The following is a 25,490-nucleotide window of genomic DNA, read 5'->3' as shown; positions in this document are numbered from 1 at the left end:
AACTGTGGAAATGTAAATCATGTTCTTTTAAAAAATAAAAATAAATCTCTTGCCTATTTATCTCTTTGCTTGGGTCTGAAGCGTAGTTGTCCCCAAGGCTGACCCAAAGGCAGTGTGGAGAGGTGAGTTACTGAGGATTTCTTCGGCGGTGATGAAATTCCTTCTGTCTTGAAACAATACAAAAAAGCAGGGGCAGAGTTGGTCAAACATTAAGTTACATTTTTGCACAGATCTTTTTTAATTAATTGAGCAGAAATTGATAATTATTTGGAATTTTCTGCTTGGATTGGGTAACGAGTACATCACAAGCATTATTCAAAGGTTGAAGTAGTTTCCTCAAATTCAGTAGATTTTGAGGGTAGAAATGATTGCTTCATGGTGACAGGGAGAACCCAAATGACCCTCCTGACCGGTGTTATTTTCCGTCTTTTCTTGCAGCTCCCATGGCTTTCCAGTTACGTGGCTACATCTATCAGGCAAGAGGTTTGCTTCCCATGGACAGGAGCAGCCTTGCAGGTTAGGACATTAATACAGAGTATTAATGCACCGTAGCAACTATTGAATTGTAGGCGTAGGTATATCATTTGAGAGAGAGAGCATGCATGTGCGTGCCGTTTACCGTAACACAGGGAATTGTTTACTTTTTATGTTTTAACAGAACGTGTATCTTCAGGCACCTACCTCTCTGTGTGTGTTTTTAAAAAGAAAATGCCAGGCACATCTTCTTTAAACTTTCCCCCTCTCGTTGTCTAGCGAGGCCCCTTACTATTTGATATTTCCAACCTGGAAAGTAGACTCTGACTATCCACTCTACTGGGTTTGAATTTGAATTTTGTTTCAGATCCTTATATCCAGATGTCATTCTTGTACCAGAGCAGAAAGACTGATGTTATCAAAGGGACAGTGAATCCAACATGGGACCAAACGTTGATAGTTGAGGACATTGAAATCTATGGCAACATTAGAGACATTGCTGAAAACCCGCCATGTATAATGCTGGAGATGTTTGACAGCAATCATATGGTAAGTTACATTTTTATAAGAATTTGAAAATGTTTTTCTATATTTTGACTCAGCACGTCAGGCAGCATCCATGGAGAGGTGATGTTTCGGGTTGGAACCCTTCCTCAGTGTTGTCCTGTTGAGTTATTCCAGCATTTTGTGTCATTCCTTGGTAAACCAGCATCCTTGTGATAGGATGGAACTGCAGATGCTGGTTTATACCAAAGGTAGACACGTGGCGCTCGAGTAACTCAGTGGGTCTGGCAGCATCACTGGACCGAAGAAAGGTTCCAACCCGAAACGTCACCTGTCCTTTTTCTCCAGAGATGCTGCCTGACCCACTGAGTTACTCCAGCACTTTGTGTCTATCCACAGTTGCTTGTTTTTGTATCTTAACTGATGCTACTACTTTGGACCCCAGTTCCAATGGCTAGAAAAATCACCCCATTCACATGTGCTGACAGATCTCCTGCAGAGTGGCCTGCATCAGGTTGACAGATGCAATGCTGTGTAATGGCTGCAGAATCACACCAACCATAACAGATGAGCTAAAGGTAGACACTACCTGCAGTTGCATGAGGCACTCTGTAAATAGTACGGTGTTGACTGAGGATTTGAGTTAGTGTGTCTCAGTCTTCTGACTTCTTACTCCCTTGCACTAAATGTAATAAATGCTGATTGAAGCCAAATGATCAGCAAAATGGCTAATAAAGAAAAGTTCCCGAGTCATGCATTTGTGATTTGCCTCACCTATTGGGCATTTCAGATACATATGCTCACCGGCTGTGTAATACTAATGTATGTTCTTGCCAGTTGTGCAGTTCCAGTCGCGCAATGCAGTTACACAGCCAGATCCATGCCCAGTAATTGCAGCTTGCATGTCCATGTAATTTTATTAATTGACTATTCCTAACTGAGAAAAGTGGTAACTTCGCCCCTTCACCTCTGGAAAGAATAACTTAAGCTAATTATGACCCTCTGCTTATTGATGACTGCAGTCTTAACTTGGGTTTCTATTTGATTGGAATAACCTAACCTAACAGGAACTGAGCAACAAATTCCCTGAGGCAATCTGAAGCCATTTGCCCCAATGTGGCTGAACAAGCCCTTTGGCAGAGCAATCGGAGTTAATCTGTAATTTGTCTCTATCCCAGTTGGTGACTGATTTGTAATGTGCTTATCATTAAAGAGCTGTATTGATATTTGTTTGATTTTTCTCCAGAACAAGCATGAATATATGGGGGGTACCCTGTGCTACCCAACTGTGACGTTGGATTCTTCTTCGCAGTACGTTCCCATGCTACGATGGTACCCAGCCTACAAAGGAGCGAGGTTTAGTGGCGAACTCCTTCTTTCCTGCGAGCTATTTCTGAAACAGAAAGTAATTGGTGTTTTTGTGTTTACAAAAGTGCAAATATACTTCATGTAACATGTAACCTGAAAAGTTGCATGGAGAAGCTGAAACGGCTGAAACGTTTTCTTTGCACAGATAAGATAAAGGATTTAATAAAATTATCAGGACATCTGATAAATGAGATAGGATATTAAGTTTACTGCCGGCAGGGAATTGGTAAAGTAGGCGCAAGGTATTTGGGAGATTTTTAAAAGATGAGTTGTTATGATCGGAAATGCACTGCTTACAGGAATATTGGAATATATTTGACTGAGATCAAGGGGCATAGAGAGAGAGCATGGTGACGTGGTCTAATGTTGGGGATCAGTCACCACCATACTAAATGGCATTGTAGGCTCACTGGGCCAAATGCCACCTCCTATATTCTATGTTTGATTCCTAGATAACGTAATTTGATTAATACTTGAAGATGATAAAGCATTCACGTTTATCAGGAAACTCTGGAAATTGCTCTGCCTCAGAAGGCAGAGGAGGCCAATTCTCTGAATGCATTCAAGAGAGAGCTAGATAGAGCTCTTAAGGATAGCGGAGTCAGGGAGTATGGGGAGAAGGCAGGAACGGGGTACTGATTGAGAATGATCAGCCATGATCACATTGAATGGCGGTGCTGGCTCGAAGGGCCGAATGGCCTCCTCCTGCACCTATTGTCTATTGTCTATTGCTCCAAATGAAAGGCTCAGAGATCTGGCGTGCACACTGTTTCTTTTCAGTGTTTTTTTTAGTTTAGTTTTAGTTTAGAGATACTGTGTGTGAGAAAGCTGGTTGCAAAGTGAAATGGTGCACGGTGACTTAGAGCAATTTGAATGGCAGTGCACATGCAACAAGCTTTGGAATAGGTAGGTGATTCATTGAGCTGCTTCACCCTGCTTGGCTGTATACCTGTGGGATAGTGTGACGGAGATCCAACCAGCCTGTGGTAAGTTTAAGTTTGAAAGTAAACATCCTCACTGCCCCCAGAACTGATCAGGCACCAACCCCACAAGATTGCAGCTTTCAATGACGGGTACTGCATTGACCCTAGCTCTCTGGGGGAGCCCATCCCTCATTAATGCACAATCTCAAGCTGGTCCGCGAGATACTCACATCATTGCCTTCAACCTAAAAGAACTGAAACTACAGGGAACTGCAATATTGTGTTGTTGCCACCACTGTGACTCCATTTATGCCACACGCTACCACGGCAAGGCCAGCAGCATAATCTTGGATGAGTTGTACCCTGGCCACTCCCTCTTCTCCCCTCTCAGCCAAAAGGTATAGAAGTGTGAAAACGCATATCTCCAGATTCAGTTTCTTCCCAGCTGTTATCAGTCAACTGAAGGTATTTATTCACAAAATGCTGGAGTAACTCAGCAGGTCAGGCAGCATCTTGGGAGAGAAGGAATGGGTGACGTTTCGGGTCGAGACCCTTCTTCTGACTGAAGGATCTCGACCCGAAACGTCACCCATTCCTTCTCTCCTGAGATGCTGCCTGACCTGCTGAGTTACTCCAGCATTTTGTGAATAAATACCTTTGATTTGTACCAGCATCTGCAGTTATTTTCTTATATCAGTCAACTGAATCATCCTACCACAACCAGAGAGCAGTGCTGAACTACTATCTACCTCATTGTTGACCCTCGGACTATCCTTGATCAGTCTTTGCTGGCTTTACCTTCCATTAAATGTTATTCCCTTATTATATATCTATACACTATAAATGGCTCGATTATAATCATGTTCTGTCTTTCTGCTGACTGGTTAGCACGCAACAAAAGGTTTTCACTGAACCTCGGTGCACGTGACAATAAACTAAACGGAACAGTTCTTATTGGGCAGCCATTCCTAATATATAGTGAGCAGCTGATTCAACCATTTGGACAAGGAAATGATAACTTGAATAGAGGTTGCAGGAACTCAAAGTAGAGATCATTTGAAAGGCAAAAAAAAAATCTATAGATGCTGAAAGTCTGAATAAAATCGGAATACGTGTGGGTACTCGGTAGACCAGGGAATTTCTGTGGAGGGAGAAAAGTCATCAGTCCAATCCACAAACTCCTGTTTTCTCATCACTGATGCAGCCAAACCTGCTGAGCATCTGCAGCATGTTTTGTGGAGAGTTTAAGGTTGCAGTGGTTCTTGTGAGATTGGGATGTTTTCCTGTTGCAGGATGAGGACCAGGACGTGCCCCCGCGGCCGCCCTTGAAGGATTCTGACACGTATATGGTGCCTTATGGAATTCGACCACAGCTACAGTTGACCATGATTGAGGTGAGCTTGCCTAGCTTGTACCCATACGGTGGCGCAGCGCGTAGAGTTGCTGCCTTAGAGCGCCAGAGACCCGGGTTCGATCCTGACTATGGGTGCTTGTCTGTACTGAGTTTGTACGTTCTCCCCGTGACCTGTGTGGGTTTTCTCCAGGATCTCCGGTTTCCTCCCACACTCCAAAGACGTACAAACTTGTAGGTTAATTGGTGTGGTGTAATTGGGCGAGCCCTCCGGGCCCGGATTGGCCTCACCAGTCACTTCCGGACCCACAGTCACCAATCCTCCAACTGAAAGTGAAGTCATGGTCATCTTCGAACCCGAAGGACGAACAACAATTGTAAATTGATCCTAGTGTGTGTAGTATTAATGTGCGGGGAATCGCTGGTCGGCGTGGAATCGGTGGGGCAAAGGACATGTTTCCACACTGTTTCTCTAAACTACAAAAATAATTTTTTCCCAAAGCTACATATTAAATGCTCGTGGTCTCTATGCTGTGCTACTCCACACCTCTCCCACCCCAACTCAGCTTCTACCCACTTTATTCATCGTCCTCTAATCACACATCCCCTCCCAAAGCCAAGGATCTATGTCCCCCTTCCCCAGTTTACACCATACCCCGCAGCCCCATCTACCACACATAGAGGCTAAATGCCTCAATAGCATTTTGTGAAGAGTAGGTAATTCCTCTCAATTTCCTGGCCAGTATTCATCTCTCAACCAACATCAAATATTTAGTTTTCATCATTTATTTATAAGAGCTTGCAGTGTGCAGACATATTGCTGTTATTCATATGTTATAATAGAAACATTTAGTTGGCGGTAAAGTATTTTGGCACATGTTGAGATTGCACAAGTCTCCCTAGAACCTCTTCTGGTTTGTTGCTCAGGTTCTGGCTTGGGGACTCAGAAACCTGAAAAACTACAACATGCTGAGGGTGACGACTCCAAGCCTGGTGGTGGAGTGCAGCGGAGAAATGATCCAAACTCCACCCATCAAAAACTACAGGAAGAATCCAAACTTTCCCAGCTCCATCTTTTTCATCACAGTGGTTGGTCCAAGTGTTAATTCTCTTTCTGATGTTCCCAGCATAAAAACAACTCGATCAACTGCATATTTTGGATTTTTATATTGGCGTCTTATGATTACAATTAGTTTTTTTCACTGGTTTTAAATATAATTCTGCATACCCATGCCCACCTCCTCTCCCCTAAATTTGCAAACTCCATGTGCTGACTGCGCACTCTTTCACATCCGGGGGTGGGGGACCATGGCGAGTCCAATCCTGTCTTCACTTGAACTTCAGACAGAGTGATTTTGAGCAATATTTCCTGAGTGCTGGTCTTTAATTCTGGCAAGTTTACCCCTCCACTAACCCAGGGATCAACAGTTTGTGATCAGGAATAAGGATCCGTGCAAATCTTTATCAGCATGCATGAGATGGGCCGAAGGACCTGGTTTTTAACATTTCCAGTCATTTTCAAACCTTTCTTTGGCCTCTCTATCTCTGTCACCTTCTGCAACTGTTCAACCATGCACTCTTACCATTCCATCATTATCAGATGTACCTAAATATTAGAATTTCCATTTAAAAAATCTCCATCCCTCTGGCTTTTTTGTGTTCCAGTAATGGTGATTGTTACTTGTTCATAATGTCATGTTTCAACCAGTGTCACATAAGTTTCCATTAGTTTGGTAATAACCTGTGAAGGTACTTTCATTGGCACAGTAAAACGTATAACTGACAGCACCTGATAAAAGACTTTGCTAAGTTGAAAGTGTCAAAAGAGATGGGAAACTTTCTCAGATATCCCAACCTTTAAAGACTGACAGTAAACTTGCTGCCCAACCTCCAGCCTGCCAGCCTCTGCATGGGGATAACAAACCTGTCATAAGAGTAGTGACAAATAAAATGTTGGAAATAGCCAGGAGGTCAGGCCTCCGATCCGAAAGGTAACCTCTTGCTCTCTGCACAGTTGCTGTATTACCCTGAATTTTTACATCATTTTATGTTTTATTTTGGTTTCCAATGTCTGCAGTTGTTTGCGTTCTGACTACCAAAGGAGTAGCACAAATTACAGAGCCAGAGAATTATTAAGATGTTCTATGGCAAACTGGAACTTCTAGAGCTTCCTTATTGAGGGGCTGATATTCACAGCTTGAATTGGATGAACCTAGATCTCAAAATCTTAATCTGGTGAAGAGAAGACGTTTGAATTAGTGAGCTGCTTACTTACACACGTGTCACAAAACACTAAGCTAATTGGCCATTGCTAACTGCCCTCAAGAAACATCTTCTCTTCACCAGATGTTGATGAGCTGCCTCCTTAAATATCGCAGTCATGTGCTAAAAGTTCTTGCATGTTGCAGCTGGATAGTGATTTCCAATATTTAAATCCAGGAAAAGCGATGATACTTTTCCAAGTTAGGACAGTGCAACGCAGAGGGGAATCTGCAGTTGATAATTATTCCAAATGTGTACAACCATTGTCTTTCTAACTGGTAGACATCATAGGTTTGGGAGATACTGTCAAAGCAGTTCAGAAATAATTCAGAAGCGAAACTGTGATTTATGATCGTCACCTTGCCTCAGTTTCTACCTATAGATCCTTTCTTCAGTCCTCCCATTGTGATAAAAGTGATGGATTATCGACCATTTGGATACAGACCAGTGGTGGGACAGAGCATGGTGAAATCACTCAATGACTTCTTCTGTGACCCTTTTGCTGGGTCAGCCAACAGCGAAGGTAATACTTTATCCTCCACTTTCTCCATCCCCATTCAAGCTGTAGCAAACTACACAAACCAATATGATGATGTGCCTCATTTGAACCCATTCATTTGTCCCATCAAACTCCTTGCCTTGCAGAATTATCCTTTTTCTTGTTTATTCACTCCTGCCCTCTCAATTTTTTCTCATCCTTCTGCTTTTCCTGTCTCTGGATTTTATTAAAATTTGTTCAATCATAAGCAGGTCGAGAAAAAGGTCACTACTGAAATCCTTGTTTCTCCAGTGTTTTATATTTTTTGTACAAATTAATTACTTAGCTTGCTTCTTTCCCCCTTGATGTGGAAGCTGCTGACTTCTATGGCAACCTAGTCTTTAGTAATGTGATAATGGCAATATGTTCATTGATGGAACGTTCAGTGTTGTGGATGCTGCCTTCATGATGTGATGTAAAAGTGAAGTCTGTCTGTTCTTTCATGTGGCCATTAAAGATCCTGTGACATAATTTCTTGGATTGGAGCCCCATTGTGGATTGAGGGATAAAGGCAATTCTCATTTACCATTCCAAAAGTAGATCAATAAATTGTGTAATTACTTGGAATGTTTTAGGAGTTGTTGAGGTTGTGAAATATGCCAATTAAATTGGAGCTGTTTGTTTTTGTAAAGAGGCCATCTCTCTTATTAATAAACTAATAGCACTGATCCAGAAATGGAGACGCGTCATGTCAAGTTATGTTAAGCAATATAGCAGCATTAGTATGTGAGGAAGTGCGGTGTGATGAATAGTATGCAGTGTATGGAACCCAGATGCTCAGAATTATCTTGGGGGCACTACATTGCACTATATTCAATATTTCACCATGCACAGTTTCATAATATGATAGGGATAGAAAAAAAACAATGTGCTCAGGAACAGGCTCTTCCACCCATGAAGCCTGTGCTGAACATGATGTAAATTTAAACAAATCCACTGGATGGATTTAAGAGAGAGTTAGATAGAGCTAGTTAGATAGGGCTAGTGGAATCAAGGGATATGGGGAGAAGGCAGGCATGGGGTATTGATTGGGGACGATCAGCCATGATCACAATGAATGGCGGTGCTGGCTCGAAGGGCCGAATGGCCTCCTCCTGCACCTATTTTCTGTTTCCTAGCTGCATGTGATCCATATCCCTCCATTCCCTGTGTATTCATCTGCCGATCTAAAAGCCTCTTAAACACCTCACTTCTATCTGCTTCTACGTTACTCCTGACAGCGCATTCTAAACACCCCACCACTCCCTGTGTAAAAAAAACTTGCCCCGCACATCTCCCCTAAATTTTCCCCCTCTGACCTTGAGCCCTCTTTGAAATTTCTACCCTGGGAAGAAGTTTCTGATTGTCTACTCTATCCATTCCTCTCATGATTTATAGACTTTTATCAGGCCTGCCTTCAGCCTCTGATGTGCCAGAGAAACCAATCCAGGTTTTTCCAACCTCTCCTTATGGTTAATAGCCTCTAATTCAGCCATCATCCTGGTAAACCTCTCCTGCACCCTCTCCAAAGCCTATACATCCTTCCTGTAATGGGGTGACCAGAACTACACCCTATATTCCAAATACAAGGTTTAAGCAAGGTTTTATAAAGTTGCAACGTGACTTCCTGACTCTTACATTCAGTGCCCCGACTGATAAAGCAAGCATACTAAATATCTTATTTATTACTTTATCCACTCATGAAGCTGATTTCAAGGAGCTATGGATTTGAATCCCAAGATCCCTCTGTACTTCAGTGTTGCTAAGGGTCTGTCATTAACTGTGCATTTTCCCCATACATTTCAATTCCCAGAGTACAACCTGCTCCAAGTCCAAGAGGTACCATATCAAATTCACTGCCACAGGATATAGTTGCGGTAAGCAGTATTGATGAATTAACAAGGAAACGAGAGAAGCACAAGGTAGAAGAGAACATGAGGCTATATGATAGGAGTCTTGTTCATAACATACACATCAGCATAAGGCAGATGGACTAAATGGCCAATTTCTCCGCCAAGGACATGATGCTCCATGTATTTGTTGTGCATTTCCACTCTTTCCTATTTTGCCTGCCTTCCATCCCAATCCTGAAGACCTCCATTATTGGTGTTATGTCAGTCCCTACTTTCTCCAGCATTCTGCCAAGCATCCCCCTGTCACATGTAGAAGTGGGGAGTTTTCAATATGGTAAAGCACTTCACAAGATCTTTCTTTCTAACACCTTACACATTTGTGCTGTCATCACCAGAGGTCAGAATAGGTAACCCTGCTAAATGTCCTCCCATTAGTTCATTGACTGATTAAAATATACAGCATAGAAACAAGCCCTTCGGCCCACTGAGTTCACCCCAATAATCGATCACCCGTTCACACTAGTTCTATGTTATCCCATTTTCTCATCCACTCCCGACATACTAGGAGCAGTTTACAGAGATCATAGAGTGATACAGTGTGGAAACTGGCCTTTCGGCCCAACTCGTCCACACCGGCCAGCTACATTAGTTCCACTTGCATGTCCCAGCTACATTAGTTCCACTTGCCTGTGCTTGGTCCATTTCCCTCCAAACCTGTCCTATCGATGTTCCTATCCATAAGAAACTGTTCTCTAACTGTTTCTTAAACAATGGGATAGTACCAGCCTCAACTACCTCCTCTGGCAGCTTGTTCTATACATCCACCACCCTTTGTGTGAAAAAGTTACCCCTCGGATTCCTATTAAATCTTTTTCCCTTCACCTTGAACCTGTGTCCTCTGGTCCACGATTCCCCTACTCTGGGCAAAAGATCTACCCGATCTATTCCTCTCATGACTTTGTACACCTATATAAGATCTCCCCTCATCCTCCTGTGCTCTATGGAATAGTGACCCAGCCTACTCAACCTCTCCCTATAGCTCACACCCTCTAGTCCTGGCAACATCCTCGTAAGTCTTTTCTGAACCCTTTCAAGCTTGACAATATCTTGTAACACGGTGACCAGAACTGAACACAATATTCTAAATGTGGATCAATTAACCAACAAACCCACACGTCTTTGGGGTATGGGAAGAAAACAGAGCACCTAGAGGAAATTCACGGGGAATGTACAAACCCTAGACAGACAGCAACCGAGGTCAATATCGAACCCGGGTCTCCGGCACTGTGAGGCAGCAGCTTCACCAGCTGCAACACTGTGCTATCCACTTAGCCTTGGGAGAAGTGTGAAGATCAGTATCACAGTGGGCAGTGTAATACTCCAACAAACCACTGGGAGATGAAAACACACCATGTGTCCTGTGACCTTGAATTTAAAACTGAGTTATATATGTTTTAATAATGGAAACATCCTTTTCTTCCTAGATCCTACTGTAACTGCTACTGCAAGTTTTCATGTTGAAACACCTAACATTGAGGTAAGAAACTGTATTTACAAATACTGGAAACATAAGACCATAAGACAGGAGCAGAATTAGGTTATTTGGCCCATTGACCTACTCTGCCATTCAATCATGGCTGATCTATTTTTCTCTCTCAATCCCATTCCCCCGCCTTCTACCCGTACCCTTTGACACCCTTACCAAGCAAAAACCTATCAATCTCCACTTTAAAAATACCAATGTCTTCGCCTACACAGCTGTCTGTGGCAATGATTTCATAGGTTTACCAACCTCTGGCAGTTTTCGGTCATTTTCAATGAGATCCCCTCTCATTCTTCTAAACTCCAGCGAGCACAAGCCCAGAGCCTTCAAACGTTTCTCACACCCAATCTTCCCTGAGATCATTTTCGTAAACCTATGGACCCTCTCCAACGCCAGCACCTTCTTCTTCTTCAGATATGGCCCAATAGTCCAAATGTGGCATCACCAGCGTCTCATAAAACCTCAGCTTATGAATAATGGATAATTATTTAATGTCCAATTTTTCTAAATATCACAACTTTGATATAGAAAGAAGAGTTAATTGCTGGAAGTTCAACGGTTCTAAGGTGATAAAGGAAGGGGAAGAGCTGTGAAGACTTGTTGGAATTCGATATGGATAATTGGGAATATCACAATTTAAAAATGTGAAAATAATCAGATGCAGCCTGAAGTGCTTTGAGCAATTTGCACTTTTCTTTCAGATGCCCAATAGTTTACAGGATTTTTCTCATGTATTATATGATGTTATATGTTTCTTAATAGTGTGTAACTGATTATGTGTGTAGGATTGGGATTAAATGGAGGAGGGAAAATATCTTAATAAGAGTTCGAACAATAAAAATACAGCTCCACCACTGACCTTCTGGCAACAGATGGTCTGGCACCTCCTTTAATCTAGACAAAGTTACGAGAGCGCACTTGAAATACCCCCTAAAAAATTTGGTGTCTAGGCTGGGTGAGGCAGCCGATGTCTACCTTATCGGGACTTCCGTGGCCGATCAGCTGGTCGAATTTTCCCCCTGCTACCGGTCGGTGCTCTGGAACTCCAGCCCGGCCGGAGCCAGCGGAACCGCTCCCATATCCGACTTCCGAGGCCGACTTTGCGGGTCGGTATCTCGACCCGACGGCAGCCGAGGTGGACCCCATCGCATTTTTAACAGATTCGGCAAATTGAAGGCCAGTGGGGATGGTGCGGTAGTCTTGCTGGCAAAGTGATGCCTCGGCCCAGCGGGATGCCTCCGATCCAACCCTCACCGGGACTTCCAAGAGCAACTCGCTAACCGGCGCCCGGGCTGCCCATACTAAAGATGCAAGTTTTGCTGCAAATTTATTTTACATTTAATATTTGTTTTTAAGTTTCTCGCAGTGCATGATGCTTTAGAGAGACAGGAGGGGTATAATTACTGGGTTAGAGATGTATTGATGTATCATTATTATGTGACCTTTGTTGGTCCAGCAAGGCTCTGGAGCCGAGGGGGCCAGGAAATCGGTGGTGGACCTGTGCTATAGTGAGTTGGACGATAACATTGTCAGATGTGGCACGCACATTTTAATCTGAGTTGAAGCTGCACTGTCTTTCAGAGTTCAGAAACAGAGGAAGCAAATTTGGATCAGGAAGCCCCCGAAGGAGAATTGGTGAGTCTATAATAGAAATGTTGGCTGGTTTCTCCAGGGTAGGATCCTGCTGCTAAGAATATATTCACAGCTGCTTCCAGACCTTACACTAACTTTGGAACTCTTCTGGAGATCTTCCCATTCTTGAGATTTGAGTTGCTGCCTACATCTCCAGGACTTTTGCCAAGCGTCCATCAATAGGTCAATGTGATGAGACACCACTTCAGAAGCTCAATTTTCTAACACCTAACAGAATTGGCATTGTCACTAACAGAAACTTTACTTATTGGTCCTTATTAGCCAGAGCAAAATTGGAAGAGTAGTCCCATGGTGACACAAGTAACTGCAGATGCTGAAATCTTTTGAGCCAAACACAAAGTGCTGGAAGAACTCAGCGGGTCAGACAGCATCAGTGGAGGGAATAGAGAGTTGACATTTTGGGTCAGAGCCCTTCGTCAGTCTGATTTGAGCAATTTGTACTTACAGTTCAGATACTCACTAACTTATAGTATTTTGCTCGAGTATAACATGATGGTTTATATTTGTTAAGAATTCGTTACAAGATTGGAATTTAAATTTTGAAATTTATGACCGTAGAAGGGTCCTGAACCAAAATGTCATCTGACCATATCCCTCCACAGATGTGCCAGGGCTGCTGAGTTCCTCTAATACTTTGTGTTTCGCTCAAGATGAATACTGCATTCGGTAATACAATGCACTGACAAGCTAATTGGGCAGAGTGCTATCGTGAATAACACTGCTGTGTGAACGGACAGAAGTGACTTTTCCCCCGTTTGTTCCTATCAGTCAACATACGCTTTGAATTAGCCCATTTTATTTTCTTTGCATTATTTAGTTAATAGGCATTGCCAACATCTCAACAGAGATTCTGTGTTTGCGAATTTTGCCATTGAACTTTGGCAGCCTAATCTTTTGTGGAGGACGTTATTCCCTGAATTTCCAGGTGCACGTTCAGACCAATCATTCTGCAAACGTCAATTTTGCAAGCACTTTGTTGCAGGTTGTGCACTAATTGGACAAGAGCAAGAACAGCCCCACGTACACAATTCCTTGTAGTCTCACATACACCAACTTATGCAAGCACTCATCTATGCATACACTATGCTGCGTGAGTTCAGTGAGAACTGTGGATGACTGCTTTCATCAACATTAAGGTCCATCAGGTTAGCACACGTTACGGATGGATAATGGGATGGTGCTGGTTCTGGAGGTTAAGTGTGACAAAGTCCATTCACAACTGGAACATCTCTCGATGTAAACGTGATCACTCCAAGGTTATTAATTACGTGGATTGGCGAAGGTTGAGCGATTTAAATGCGAATGGTTCAGTAAAAGCATCTGTCCTGTCTCCCTGAACTAATCCTACCGTCGTGCATTCCAAATTCCCGCTCAAGTCTCTTGAGCGAAGTGGTTTCTTCGGAGTAATTTGAGGCGATTGGCTGAAGGTGAGATGCAGGATCACTGTTGTCCGGGAATTGCTGGAATGCATCATCTCAAAGGGTAGTGGGAACCAGTCGTCTCAAAATGGAGTTGTAGTTACTTGAAGTTATAGAAGTACTATCATATGTTGAAAGACTGGAGCGACTAGGCTTGTATATACTGGAATTTAGATGGATGAGAGGGGATCTTATCGAAACGTATAAGATTATTAAGGGGTTGGACACGTTAGAGGCAGGAAACATGTTCCCAATGTTGGAGTCCAGAACCAGGGGCCACAGTTTAAGAATAAGGGGTAGGCCATTTAGAACTGAGTTGAGGAAAAACTTTTTTAGTCAGAGTTGTAAATCTGTGGAATTCTCTGCCTCAGAAGGCAGTGGAGGCCAATTCTCTGAATGCATTCAAGAGAGAGCTAGATAGAGCTCTTAAGGATAGCGGAGTCAGGGGGTATGGGGAGAAGGCAGGAACGGGGTACTGATTGAGAATGATCAGCCATGATCACATTGAATGGCGGTGCTGGCTCGAAGGGCCGAATGGCCTCCTCCTGCACCTATTGTCTATTGAAGGAAAAGCTGCAATGATTTATGCAAGGAGATGAAATCGATTAATTGGGTAACCTCTTGCAAAGCACCTGTACAACTGCAATGGGCCAAGTGGCCTGCCGTGCATTGTATGAATCTGTGACTAGAATCTTATGGCTTTATAAGTATGAACTTTGGTCCAGCTTCAGAAATATTTTCCATAAAATCAATACTGATATTATATTTCTGTTTTGTATTTTCTCAAGGAAGATGACGCCATTGATTGGTGGTGTAAATTCTACGCCTCATCTGGGGAGCATAATGAGTATTTAGACTACCTACAACAGGGATACGATATATTAAAGGTAAAGTGCGGTACCCCTGGCTACTTTATTCCTGACCACCTGTCACTAGGCATTTAACATTGGTCGATTCACTTAACCACCTCCAATGCACCCCTCACTCTTGTATCTGCTGATCTACATGCCTCACAGTCCAGCAAAGCATCGACTTTGAGGGCGTGCAGCGTAGGTTCACTAGGTTGATTCCCGGAATGGCGGGACTGTCGTATGCTGAAAGGCTGGAGCAATTAGGCTTGTATACACTGGAATTTAGAAGGATGAGGGGGGATCTTATTGAAACATATAAGATAATTAGGGGATTGGACACATTAGAGGCAGGAAACATGTTCCCAATGTTGGGGGAGTCCAGAACAAGGGGCCACAGTTTAAGAATAAGGGGTAGGCCATTTAGAACGGAGATGAGGAAGAACTTTTTCAGTCAGAGAGTGGTGAAGGTGTGGAATTCTGCCTCAGAAGGCAGTGGAGGCTAGTTCGTTGGATGCATTCAAGAGAGAGCTAGATAGAGCTCTTAAGGATAGCGGGGTAAGGGGAGAAGGCAGGAACAGGGTACTGATTGAGAATGATCAGCCATGATCGCATTGAATGGCGGTGCTGGCTCGAAGGGCTGAATGGCCTCCTCCTGCACCTACCTATTGTCTATTTTGTCCTTGACAATATCTTTCCTATAACATGGTGCCCAGAACTGAACACTATATTCTATACAACTGCAACATGACCTCCCAAGTTCTATACTTAATACTCTGATGAAGGCCAAAGTGCCAAAAGCCTTTTTGACCACCTTATCTACCTGCGACTCGACCTTCAAGGAACCATGCACGTACTCCTAGATCCCTCTACTCTACCAAACTACCCTGTCCCTCCTCTCTTCCAGCTTTCTCCCTCCACCACAATCAGTCTGAAGGGTCCTAACCCGAAACATCACCTATCCATGTTCTCCAGAGATGCTGCCTGACTTGCTGAATTACTCCTACACTTAGGTTTTTTTTTGGTAAACCAGCATCTGGTGTTCCTTGTATTTCCATTAATTCCCCCCTTCCTCTTTCTCTGGCACAGGTGTATCCATTTGCACTGGAAGATGTACCTCAATTCCAGGGTCTTCAAGATTTCTGTAACACCTTCAAACTCTACCGGGTAAAAGGAAATGGTGATACAGAGGACCCGTTTATAGTGGGAGAATTTAAGGTAATTGACACAGGGCATCGATCTATTTAAGGTCGGTTTAGTCCAGAGCATTTTAGTCCCTCAGCTCTTCAGTTTTTCCATCAAATGTTTATTGCTTGTTCATAATTCATGTTTTTGTTTTTGCCATTCTGGTTTGACGTTTAACGTTTATTTTCAGGGTTCATTTCGAATTTACCCTCTTCCAGAAGACCTTTTAAAGCCTCAACCCCCACCCCAGTTCCGCCAGTTGCCTTCTAGTGAACCCCAAGTGTGTTTAGTGAGAGTTTACATCGTTCGAGGTCTCAGCCTCCAGCCAAAGGATCGGAATGGGATGGTATGTGTTTGCTGTTTTCAAAAATGAGGAAATTCTGGGAGTAGGTAAGAATTGGTAGAAATCTATAATGGGCCCATTAGCCCTTGAAAGAGGACATACTGATGAGCATTCTACATTGATATTGTTTTGTTTCACAATTGGCTGTGATCTAGATGGCACTGCCTGAAAGGGCAGTGTAAATACGCTCACTTCCACCTTCCAGAAGGAAATTGAATTAACTATTTGAAAGAATAATGTACAAGAATGGAGTAACGCCTATCTTATTTCCCTCCAACTCCACCTTGTTCTGGACTCCCAGCCTCAGGAAAGTGTCTGTCAACACCTAGGCGTCAGTTCTTGCGTGTCTTAATGAGATCATCTCTCATCTTTGAAACTCTTGCATATGGTGCTCAATTTCTCCTCGTAGGACAAACAACTTCAAGTATAAGCTAAAGCAAAATACTCCAGGCGCTGAAAATCTGTAGGAAGAAAATACTGGAAATATATCCTGAAAAAGTTTGTAGTTGGAGAAATAGTTAAGGTTGAAGGTGGAGAGAATTTGCAGAGGAATCTCGGTCATTGAGATGTACAATGCAGATACATATTCTTAGCCAACCAGGTCAATGTCGACCATTGAGTAACTATCTATCCAAATCCCATTTATCAGCACTCTTGTGTTTGATCATTCAATGGCTCGTATCTGAGTGTTCACAATTACAATAGGCAGGTACAATGATGCAGGTACCATACATAGTACGGAATGCGAATAGAAGTTATTGTTCATTGTTAGGATAATTGACTATAAAAGAGTGGGATAATAGAGGGCATTGGTGAAACATAGAAACATCGAAAAATAGAAGCAGGAGTAGGCTATTCAGCCCTTCAAGCCAGCACCACCACTCAATATAATCAGGGCTGATCATCTAAAATCAATACCCAGTTCCTGCTTTTTCCCCATATCCCTTGATTCCTTTAGTCCTACGAGCTAAATCTAACTACCTCTTGAAAACATCCAGTGAATTGGCGTCCACTGCTTTTGGTGGCAGATAATTCCACAGATTCACAACTCTCTGGGTGAAAAAGTTTTTCCTCATCTCAGCCCTAAATGCCCGACCCCTTACTCTTAAGACCCTGTCTGGACTACCATACACCGCATTAGTCTCTTTATGAAAGAATACTCCCGTTTTGGAAGCAGTTCAGAGGGTTTACGAGACGAATACTGGAATGGGAAGACTGCCTTATGAAGAAATATTGGGCGGGTTAGCCTTACAGCTGCTGCAGTTTAGGAAAGAGAACAGCAAGTTTGTTGAAATATGTATGAACCTTGAGACATCTCTGATAGATGGTTGTGGAGAGCATGTTCCTCTTGTACGAGAATCTAGAACTGGGGATCACGTTCAGGCCAAATGTTTGTTTCCCTGAGGCCATGTGTCTTTCGAGCTCTCTTCCACAAATGGCAATGGAAGCGGTCTTTGAATATTTCAATGGAAGAGGCAGATAGATTCCTGTAATAATGAGCTAAAAGGTTACTGTAATTGAATTTTCATTCAGAACAGCCATGACCTCATTTCATGGCAGAACAGACTTGAGAGACCAGGTGGCCTCCTACTGCTCCTAATTTGTAAATTTATAATTCATTTAACTTCCCTGCAAAATGTCCTGTGACACAAAACATCACCCATCCTGTTTCTCAAGAGATGCCTCATGACCCATTGAGTTCCTCCAGCACTTTGTGTCTATCTGCAAGATGTTACTGATGATTTTAAACCTTGCAGGTTCAAGTACTGGGAACTGTAGTAATGTGTATTAGTAGTTTAAGAAACTATTAAACATCAAGGCAGCACTTAGCACGAACAGGCCATCAGACGTATTGTTAGTTCATTGACTGGAGCTCTTCTTTTGATAGTGTGACTCCTACATTAAGATCTCAATTGGAAAAGTCTTAATTGATGATCGGGAGCATTATGTTCCGAACACCATCAACCCTGTGTTTGGCAGGTAAGCTGCTTCTTAGATTTAAATTTGGTGTAGTGTAGTAAATTTACTTTGAATAATCAAACTGGATAAGAAGCAATAATTTCTCCTCGAGACCCTTCTTCAGACTGGGTCTCGACCTGAAACGTCACCCATTCTTTCTCTCCAGAGATGCTGCCCGACTCGCTGAGTTACTCCAGCATTTTGTGATACCTTCGATTTGTACCAGCATGTGCAGTTATTTTCCTAAATAATTTCTCCTGTTATGTGCTATTTCTCCTCTTGTTTTACAACCTACCTTGCGAATGGCAGTATTATTTTAGTTTAGTTTATTGTTGGCAGATGTACCGAGGAACTGACCTGCAGGAAGAGGAAACACCTTGGGGTCAGGATATTCAAAAAAAATGTTTCCATTGGTATAATTTCTTTTCACAGAATGTTTCAACTTTATGCCACCATTCCACTGAATAAAGATCTCAAAGTTGAAGTGTATGACTACGATATGATCACTCAGGATGACAAAATTGGTGAGACGGTTATTGATTTGGAAAACAGGTTCCTGTCACATTACGGAGCACACTGTGGCCTGCCCCGAACATACTGCATGTAAGTCGATGCTAGCCTGGACACCTCGGGATAAATGTGATCTTTGCAGAATAATATTAACTCGGGCAGGATTTATTGATGGCACAGTGGGATCAAGGGGCTGGAAGGCCTCTTCGTGCTCCTTTTTGTTTCAATATTTTGTGTTATGGGAAGAACCTTAGTATTGTGCAATTGGGCCAAATGTCCTTGCATGCAGGGTTGATGCTAAGAGCTGACTTATGGTTAAGGAAGGTGGGGCCAATGTTTTGGGGTCTCAGAGACTGCTTTACCCTCAGTGAGCATGGAACATAGAACAGTTCAGCCCAGTAACAGGCCCTTTGGTCCAACATGTCTATGCCAAACATGATGCCGTTAAATTAATCTCCTCTGCCTGCAGGTGATCTGTTTTCCTCCATTCCCTGCATTTTCATGTGCCTATTTAAAAGCCTCTTAAATGCCACTATTGTATCTGCCATCACCACCAGCCCTGGCAGTGTGTTCCATGCACCCACCTGTGTGTGTGTGTGTGTATGTGCTTATGTCTGTGTGTTTGTGTTGTGTGTGTGTTGCCCCATGCATCTCCTTTACATTTTGTCTTTCTCACCTTTATAAGGTCATGTGATAGGAGCAGAATTAGGCCATTCGGCACATCAAGTCTACTCTGCCATTCAATCGTGGCTGATCTATCTCTCCCTCCTAACCTCATTCTCCTGCCTTCTCCCCAAAACCTCTGACACCCGTACTAATCACGAACCTATCTATCTCTGCCTTAAATATACCCACTGACTTGGCTTCCACTGCATTTAAACCACTTCCCTCTACTCTTTCATATTTGGGCCTTACTAAATTCTTACACAGGTGCAATATGACATATCGACTTGCACTTAATGAAGTGCACTTGCACTTGCACTTGCACTCGACCGATTGAAGACAAGCATACACATGCATTCTTTTCCACTTATCTATGTGTGTAACCACTTTCAGAGAGCAATGGTCTTTGACGCAAAGAACCCTCTCTCCATCAGTGCTGTTTAGCGTCTTTCCATTAACTCTATAATCTCCCCTTACATTTGATCTCTCAAAGTGCAACACCTCACATTTGCTGAGATTAAACTCCATCTGAGGGGAGGGACAGAAAGTTCTGGGGAGATTTATTTCTCTTCTCTGCCTGCTATGAAGTTGGTTGAGAGTGTAAACTGATTCTCAGTAACATGGAGAGTAACGGGACTGTATTTGGTATATTCCCCCGCAGAAGTGGCCCCACTCAATGGAGAGATCAGCTCAAACCAACAGAACTGCTGAACAACCTGAGCAAATTGAAGAACTACGAACTGCCTGTAATTAACAGCACAGGCAGGAAGGTTAATATTGGAGAGAAAGAGTTCATGCTGGAGGACTTTGGTAAGGTGCACGTACATGTGGATGTAGAATCCGGGGTTGTACATGTCTGGATAGGCTATGGGATGATGTGAACAATAATGACAGAACATACTCACCGGAGCTGAATGGCCAGTTCTGAAACTAATCCTTTGGCTATGGATGTTTCTTACTTTGACTTAATTGAATGATGCACAGGGAATTAGGTGATTTGACCCATGAGTTCTTGGGCAGAGCTAGCCAGCTGGTCCCATCTCCCTGGCAGTTTCCCCATTGTCCTATAAATATTTCCCTTTCTAGTATTTAAGTCCCATTTGAAAGTTACTGTTAAATCAGTTTCCTTTTCAGACTATATATTTCAGATCTAATTAATTTGCGACCTGATTATTTTTCCCTATGTTGCTTCTGCTTTTGTATTGTGAAATAGTAATCAGTGGTTCCTGTACCTTATTGGAGATAGTTTACCTGTGTTCACTCAGTCTAAACCCTTTGTGACTTTGAACATCTCTCTCAGATCTGTTTTATTTGAATCATCACAGCTACAGGGGAACAGTCCCGGTTTCTTTATCTTCGTGTTACTTTTTTTTTTGCCTCTGGTATCATTCTAGTTCATTCCAATTACAGCTCTCCATGGCTGATCTCTGAAGGTCTGGTACCCTGCATTTGTAGGGACCAACCCATTGTTTTAAAAAACCTGATCAATTAAAGAGTTATTGTCTGAAATGCGTCTAAACAACTTTGATAGCAGATTCCTCGCCTTCAAGATAGCACTTGGACAACAAGGATTGGTCTTGGATGAAACCATTCATTTAGGAGTGTGTTTCCAGACATTTACAAAATAATAAACTTGAAAGATTTCTATTGTCTAAAAGCAACCAGAAAAAGCTGCATGTGCTGGAAATCAGAATTTTAAAAAAATGAATAGTTGGGAATCATTAAATATCGCCAGACCAAATGTGATTTAGATTTTAGATTTAGAGATACAGCGCGGAAACAGGCCCTTCGGGTCCGCGCCGCCCAGCGATCCCCGCACATTAACACTATCCTACACACACTAGGGACAATTGTTTACATTTTACCCAGTCAATTAACCTACATACCTGTACGTCTTTGGAGTGTGGGAGGAAACCGAAGATCTCGGAGAAAACCCACACAGGTCACGGGGAGAATGTACAAACTCCGTACAGACGGCGCCCATAGTCAGGATCGAACCTGAGTCTCAGGCGCTGCATTTGCTGTAAGGCAGCAACTCTACCGCTGCGCCACCGTGCTGCCCTGTGGGGTTAGATGAAGCCTAAAGCTCCCACATAAGTGTAACATGTTTTTGTTTCCGAATGTCCAACGATGTTTCCCCATTTCTCTGGCTGCCCACCCTGCATTTTCTGAGTTATTGCATGGTGACAGATGTGATCTTTGCATCCATGTCTTTTAAACAGTTTTTTTATTATCAGCCTAAATTCTGGCATTTTCTCTGAACCATCAATTTAAAGTCTAGGTCTGTCCAAAATATCGGCCATTAATCCTTATCCTTGTGGAAACAGTTTGGCAGGTTTGCTGCTTAGGACATCAACAATTGAGTGGAAGTACAACGTACATCCCATTCAGCAGCTCCACCGTTCAATATGATGATGGCTGATGAAATCCTGTGCCTTGACTGCACTTTTCTTCTCCATCTCCGTATTCCTCGATTCCCAACGGTGCATTTTATTGTTACCTTCAGTTTCTAGGTTTGTCTCTTGCCCTAACTGATCGCACTCTTCTTTGTTGCTGTCCAGAAGTGAAGAAGGTTCCTTACACCTCCCTGGGCCCCCCACAAGAGCGTCTTGCGCTGCATATTCTGCGACTGCAGAATCTTGTGCCTGAACACGTGGAGACAAGGACTTTGTTCAGTAGCGCTCAGCCAGGAATCGAGCAGGTGAACTCCATGATGCCTGATGTTATAGGCATTCTTTCTGGTGCAATACTAAAGTTCTTGGGCCACTCCTTCTCTCAGATTCTCAGCAGAGTACAGGCCTTTGAAAATCTCATAGAATTTGTGAAATTTGGGACGTTGGGTCATACTTAGACAACTGTTGGGGCTCTGTGCCCAGTTCCGGCCTTTCAGTTATGGAAAGGATATAGTAGCACTGACAAAGATGTTGGGAGAAGTTCTACGGCGCTGCTACCAAAACTGAGTTTATTGCTATCAGGAAGAATTAAACAATCTAAGCCACTTTTCTGGGGAACAAAGGAAGTTTAGGGATGAGCTAATCGAGATCTTGAAGGCTAATCTAAAGCAAGGGAGGGATGTATGATTCTTAGATTATAATACAACGAGAAATCACATAGGACACGCTTAACTTAATTTCTTGTGCAGGGGAAATTACAGATGTGGATTGACATCTTTCCCAAAGATCTGGGGCCTCCCGGTCCAGCCTTTAACATCACCCCACGGGCTCCCATGAGGTGAGTGTAGATGCCATTCAGGTAATGTGTCAAACTTTCTGTATGAGCCAACTCATAAAATAATCCAAGAATAAACTTATAAATTAATTCCAAGACCCTGCATTTTCCGCTTTGTTTATTGCGGAGAACCCAGAAAGCTACATTACATCCCCTTATTTTAGTTTCAGTTTAGTTTATTGTCACGTGTAGCGAGGTACAGTGAAAAGCTTTTGTTGCGTGCTATCCAGTTAGCGGAAAGGCAGTACATGATTACACCTGCCTTCCATACTACCTTTACTTGGGTAATTTACTTTGCCACATACCTCACCACCTCCTCAATCTCCATCCCAAGCTTGGCCCTTTTCTCCCAACTTCATACCCACCTATCGTGATAGTGTCCAGATAAATGTTCTTGGAGTGACATCAAAAAACAAAACTCTAGATTCTGGAAATCTAAAATTAAACCAGAAAATGTTGGAAATATTCAGTAGATCAGGCTGTATCTGTGGGAAGAGAAACTGAGTTAATGTGTCAGGTTGAAAACCCTTGGTCAAATGGAGTTCTGATGCAAGACCTCGACCTGAAAATGTTTCCAGTGTTTCCAGCTTACCTGCTGAGTATTTCCAGTGTTCGTTTTTGTTTTAGATATTTTGGGGGGATTTGCTGTACTGGCAGCCAAGGAAAGCACTGGTGGTTCCAGGCATAGAGCTGGAGCAATTCAGTGGGTCTATTGTAGGTGGTCATATGAACCTGATTCAGTTTACTGCATCCTGCCCCATTTTCTCTCCTTCCTCAGTTTCTCTACATTTTGCATATGGGTCTAGGTACCTCATTTTGCTAGATTATTTTAGCCTTGCTGTCTGTAAGGCAAACGTGCAAAGCACTGGCTAGGATTGGAACTAGAAACCCATTCTTAAGCCCCATCTCTCCCTGCCCCTCACTCCACACTTGCTTTGCTCAGACTGCAATGTTATCTCAATAAAGTCATTGGAACCCCTCATTGATAGACTTGCTTAACCTTTATAATATATCCTGTGTCTTGTCCTTCTCAGCTTGGCCACATTGTCTGGACCTTTTCTAACAAATTTCCTTTGCCGTTTTCAGGTATGTCCTCCGCTGTATTGTCTGGAACACAAATGATGTAATTCTGGAGGAGACCAGTATCATGGGAGAGAAGATGAGTGACATCTATGTTAAAGGGTAAAAAGAATGTCCATTAGATAATATTTCCTTCTCACATTACACCGATGTCCTCTAGTTCTTGATTCCCCCATCCTTGGAGAAAGACTGAAGTCACCCTGTGTATGTGCCTCATGATTTATACACCTCAATAAGATCACCTCTCAGCCTCCTCCCTGCCAAAAAATGAAGCTTATCCTCGGTCTATAGCTTAGGCCCTTGAGTTCTGGCAACATCCTCGGAAATGCTCTATGCACTAAAAACACACAATAGGGGTGTTTTTCTAGAAAGGCAAATATTTTTCCCCCTCCCTCCCTCCCGTAACACTGGTGTAAGCTACAAAGCTACATATCACAACTATCTAAAGTGAGAATAATGATCACCTGCTGGATTTTTTCTTTCCCTAGCTGGATGGCTGGATTGGAGGATAACACGCAGAAAACTGATGTCCATTACAGGTCTCTGGATGGAGAGGGTAACTTTAACTGGAGATTTATTTTCCCTTTTGAATATATAAAAGTGGAACGAGTCCTTGTCATCAGCAAAAAGGTAGGGACTGAGTGATAGTAGAATAATTGTATGACCTTTAGATGCAGTATTAGGGGTTCTCAGAAGGCATTTGACAGCGTGTCACCTCAAAGGCCATTGCCAAGCTGGCAGTTCATGGGAATGTGTGTTAGCATGGGCTGGGAATATGTGTTAGCATGGGCTGAAGATTTGTTACTGCATGGAAACAGAGAATTGGATTAAATGCTCCTCTGGCTGGGAGGATGGAACTCCTGGAATGGCCTAACGCTCAGTTCTTGCCCATCAAATGTTTTTGGAAGGAAGAAGGAATTGAGATCTGTGGTGAACTGGCAGAGAAGAGGAGATGAAGCCTGAAGCAGATCAGATGTGATCATAGTAAATGGCATGGCAGACATGTGTAGCCTACTCCTATTTTCATGTGCTCTTGTGTCCCTTACAAGAATAATTCTACAGAAAATTTCATATGAGATATTATTATAAAGAATCTCAATGGATTATTCTTTCTTATCAGTCCTAATGTATAGGATTCCAATATGCCAAACTCTTTATTCATTCCATTGACACAAAATCTCAACAGATTAGACTTCTTCTCTTCTACTGCCAGTGCATAAATTCTAGTGAACTAAATTATTCTCATTCCACCTTTACCTGTTGATTTCCACTGTTCAACCAATGCTTCTATGACCAGTCCGTAGTACAAGTGGAGGATTTAAATGGGAAGAGTTAGTCCATTGAGACAGTGTTCTTTGTAATTGTAGTTAATTTTAGTACATTTTGGAGATGGGAAATTGATTACTGTCTCATTTAATGTATTTGAGTAAATCTCCTTTATTACATAGTCATAGAGTTGTAGAGTACTGAAACGGACCCTTCAGGCCTCCATGTCTATATGATGAAGATTATTGTAAAATTGGTGATTTTATTGAAATACTGAGTGATTTTATCCTGTTCATCAGATGCTGCACACCTACTTATTTCTGAATGTTTTAGTAAAGGATGGTTTTGAGGGAATTTTCTGCTTCTTTTAGAATTTTATTTGGAACCTGGATGAGATGGAAGTGAAAATACCTCCTAAACTCATCATCCAGCTCTGGGACAATGATAAGTTCTCCTTTGATGATTATTTAGGTAAAATTTCATAGATTCTATAGACGAAACAACTGTTTATATTAGTCATTTGCAGGATATGGCATAATTGA

At 42.6% G+C, this 25,490-nt stretch overlaps 1 protein-coding gene across 1 annotated transcript in view; it reads left to right on the top strand.

Moving 5' to 3' along the window:
* The window catches only part of LOC144610401 (myoferlin-like), an 82,965-nt gene that overhangs the window by 45,144 nt on the left and 12,331 nt on the right, over window positions 1–25,490 (top strand). Inside the window, exons 31-49 of the mRNA XM_078429034.1 lie at window positions 439–516; window positions 842–1,023; window positions 2,225–2,383; window positions 4,562–4,663; window positions 5,548–5,709; window positions 7,252–7,405; window positions 10,737–10,789; window positions 12,377–12,430; window positions 14,655–14,753; window positions 15,804–15,932; window positions 16,090–16,245; window positions 18,131–18,222; window positions 18,634–18,804; window positions 20,036–20,184; window positions 21,936–22,075; window positions 22,517–22,605; window positions 23,689–23,784; window positions 24,171–24,312; window positions 25,320–25,419. Of these exons, the coding sequence (XP_078285160.1) occupies window positions 439–516; window positions 842–1,023; window positions 2,225–2,383; window positions 4,562–4,663; window positions 5,548–5,709; window positions 7,252–7,405; window positions 10,737–10,789; window positions 12,377–12,430; window positions 14,655–14,753; window positions 15,804–15,932; window positions 16,090–16,245; window positions 18,131–18,222; window positions 18,634–18,804; window positions 20,036–20,184; window positions 21,936–22,075; window positions 22,517–22,605; window positions 23,689–23,784; window positions 24,171–24,312; window positions 25,320–25,419 (2,307 nt within the window). The remainder of the gene's footprint in view (window positions 1–438; window positions 517–841; window positions 1,024–2,224; window positions 2,384–4,561; window positions 4,664–5,547; window positions 5,710–7,251; window positions 7,406–10,736; window positions 10,790–12,376; window positions 12,431–14,654; window positions 14,754–15,803; window positions 15,933–16,089; window positions 16,246–18,130; window positions 18,223–18,633; window positions 18,805–20,035; window positions 20,185–21,935; window positions 22,076–22,516; window positions 22,606–23,688; window positions 23,785–24,170; window positions 24,313–25,319; window positions 25,420–25,490) is intronic.

The sequence above is a fragment of the Rhinoraja longicauda genome, chromosome 36 (assembly GCF_053455715.1).
Source record: "Rhinoraja longicauda isolate Sanriku21f chromosome 36, sRhiLon1.1, whole genome shotgun sequence".
NCBI lineage: Eukaryota > Metazoa > Chordata > Chondrichthyes > Rajiformes > Arhynchobatidae > Rhinoraja > Rhinoraja longicauda.
The sequence above is the reverse complement of the archived record's forward strand: the minus strand, read 5'-3'. Positions and strand labels throughout refer to the sequence as shown.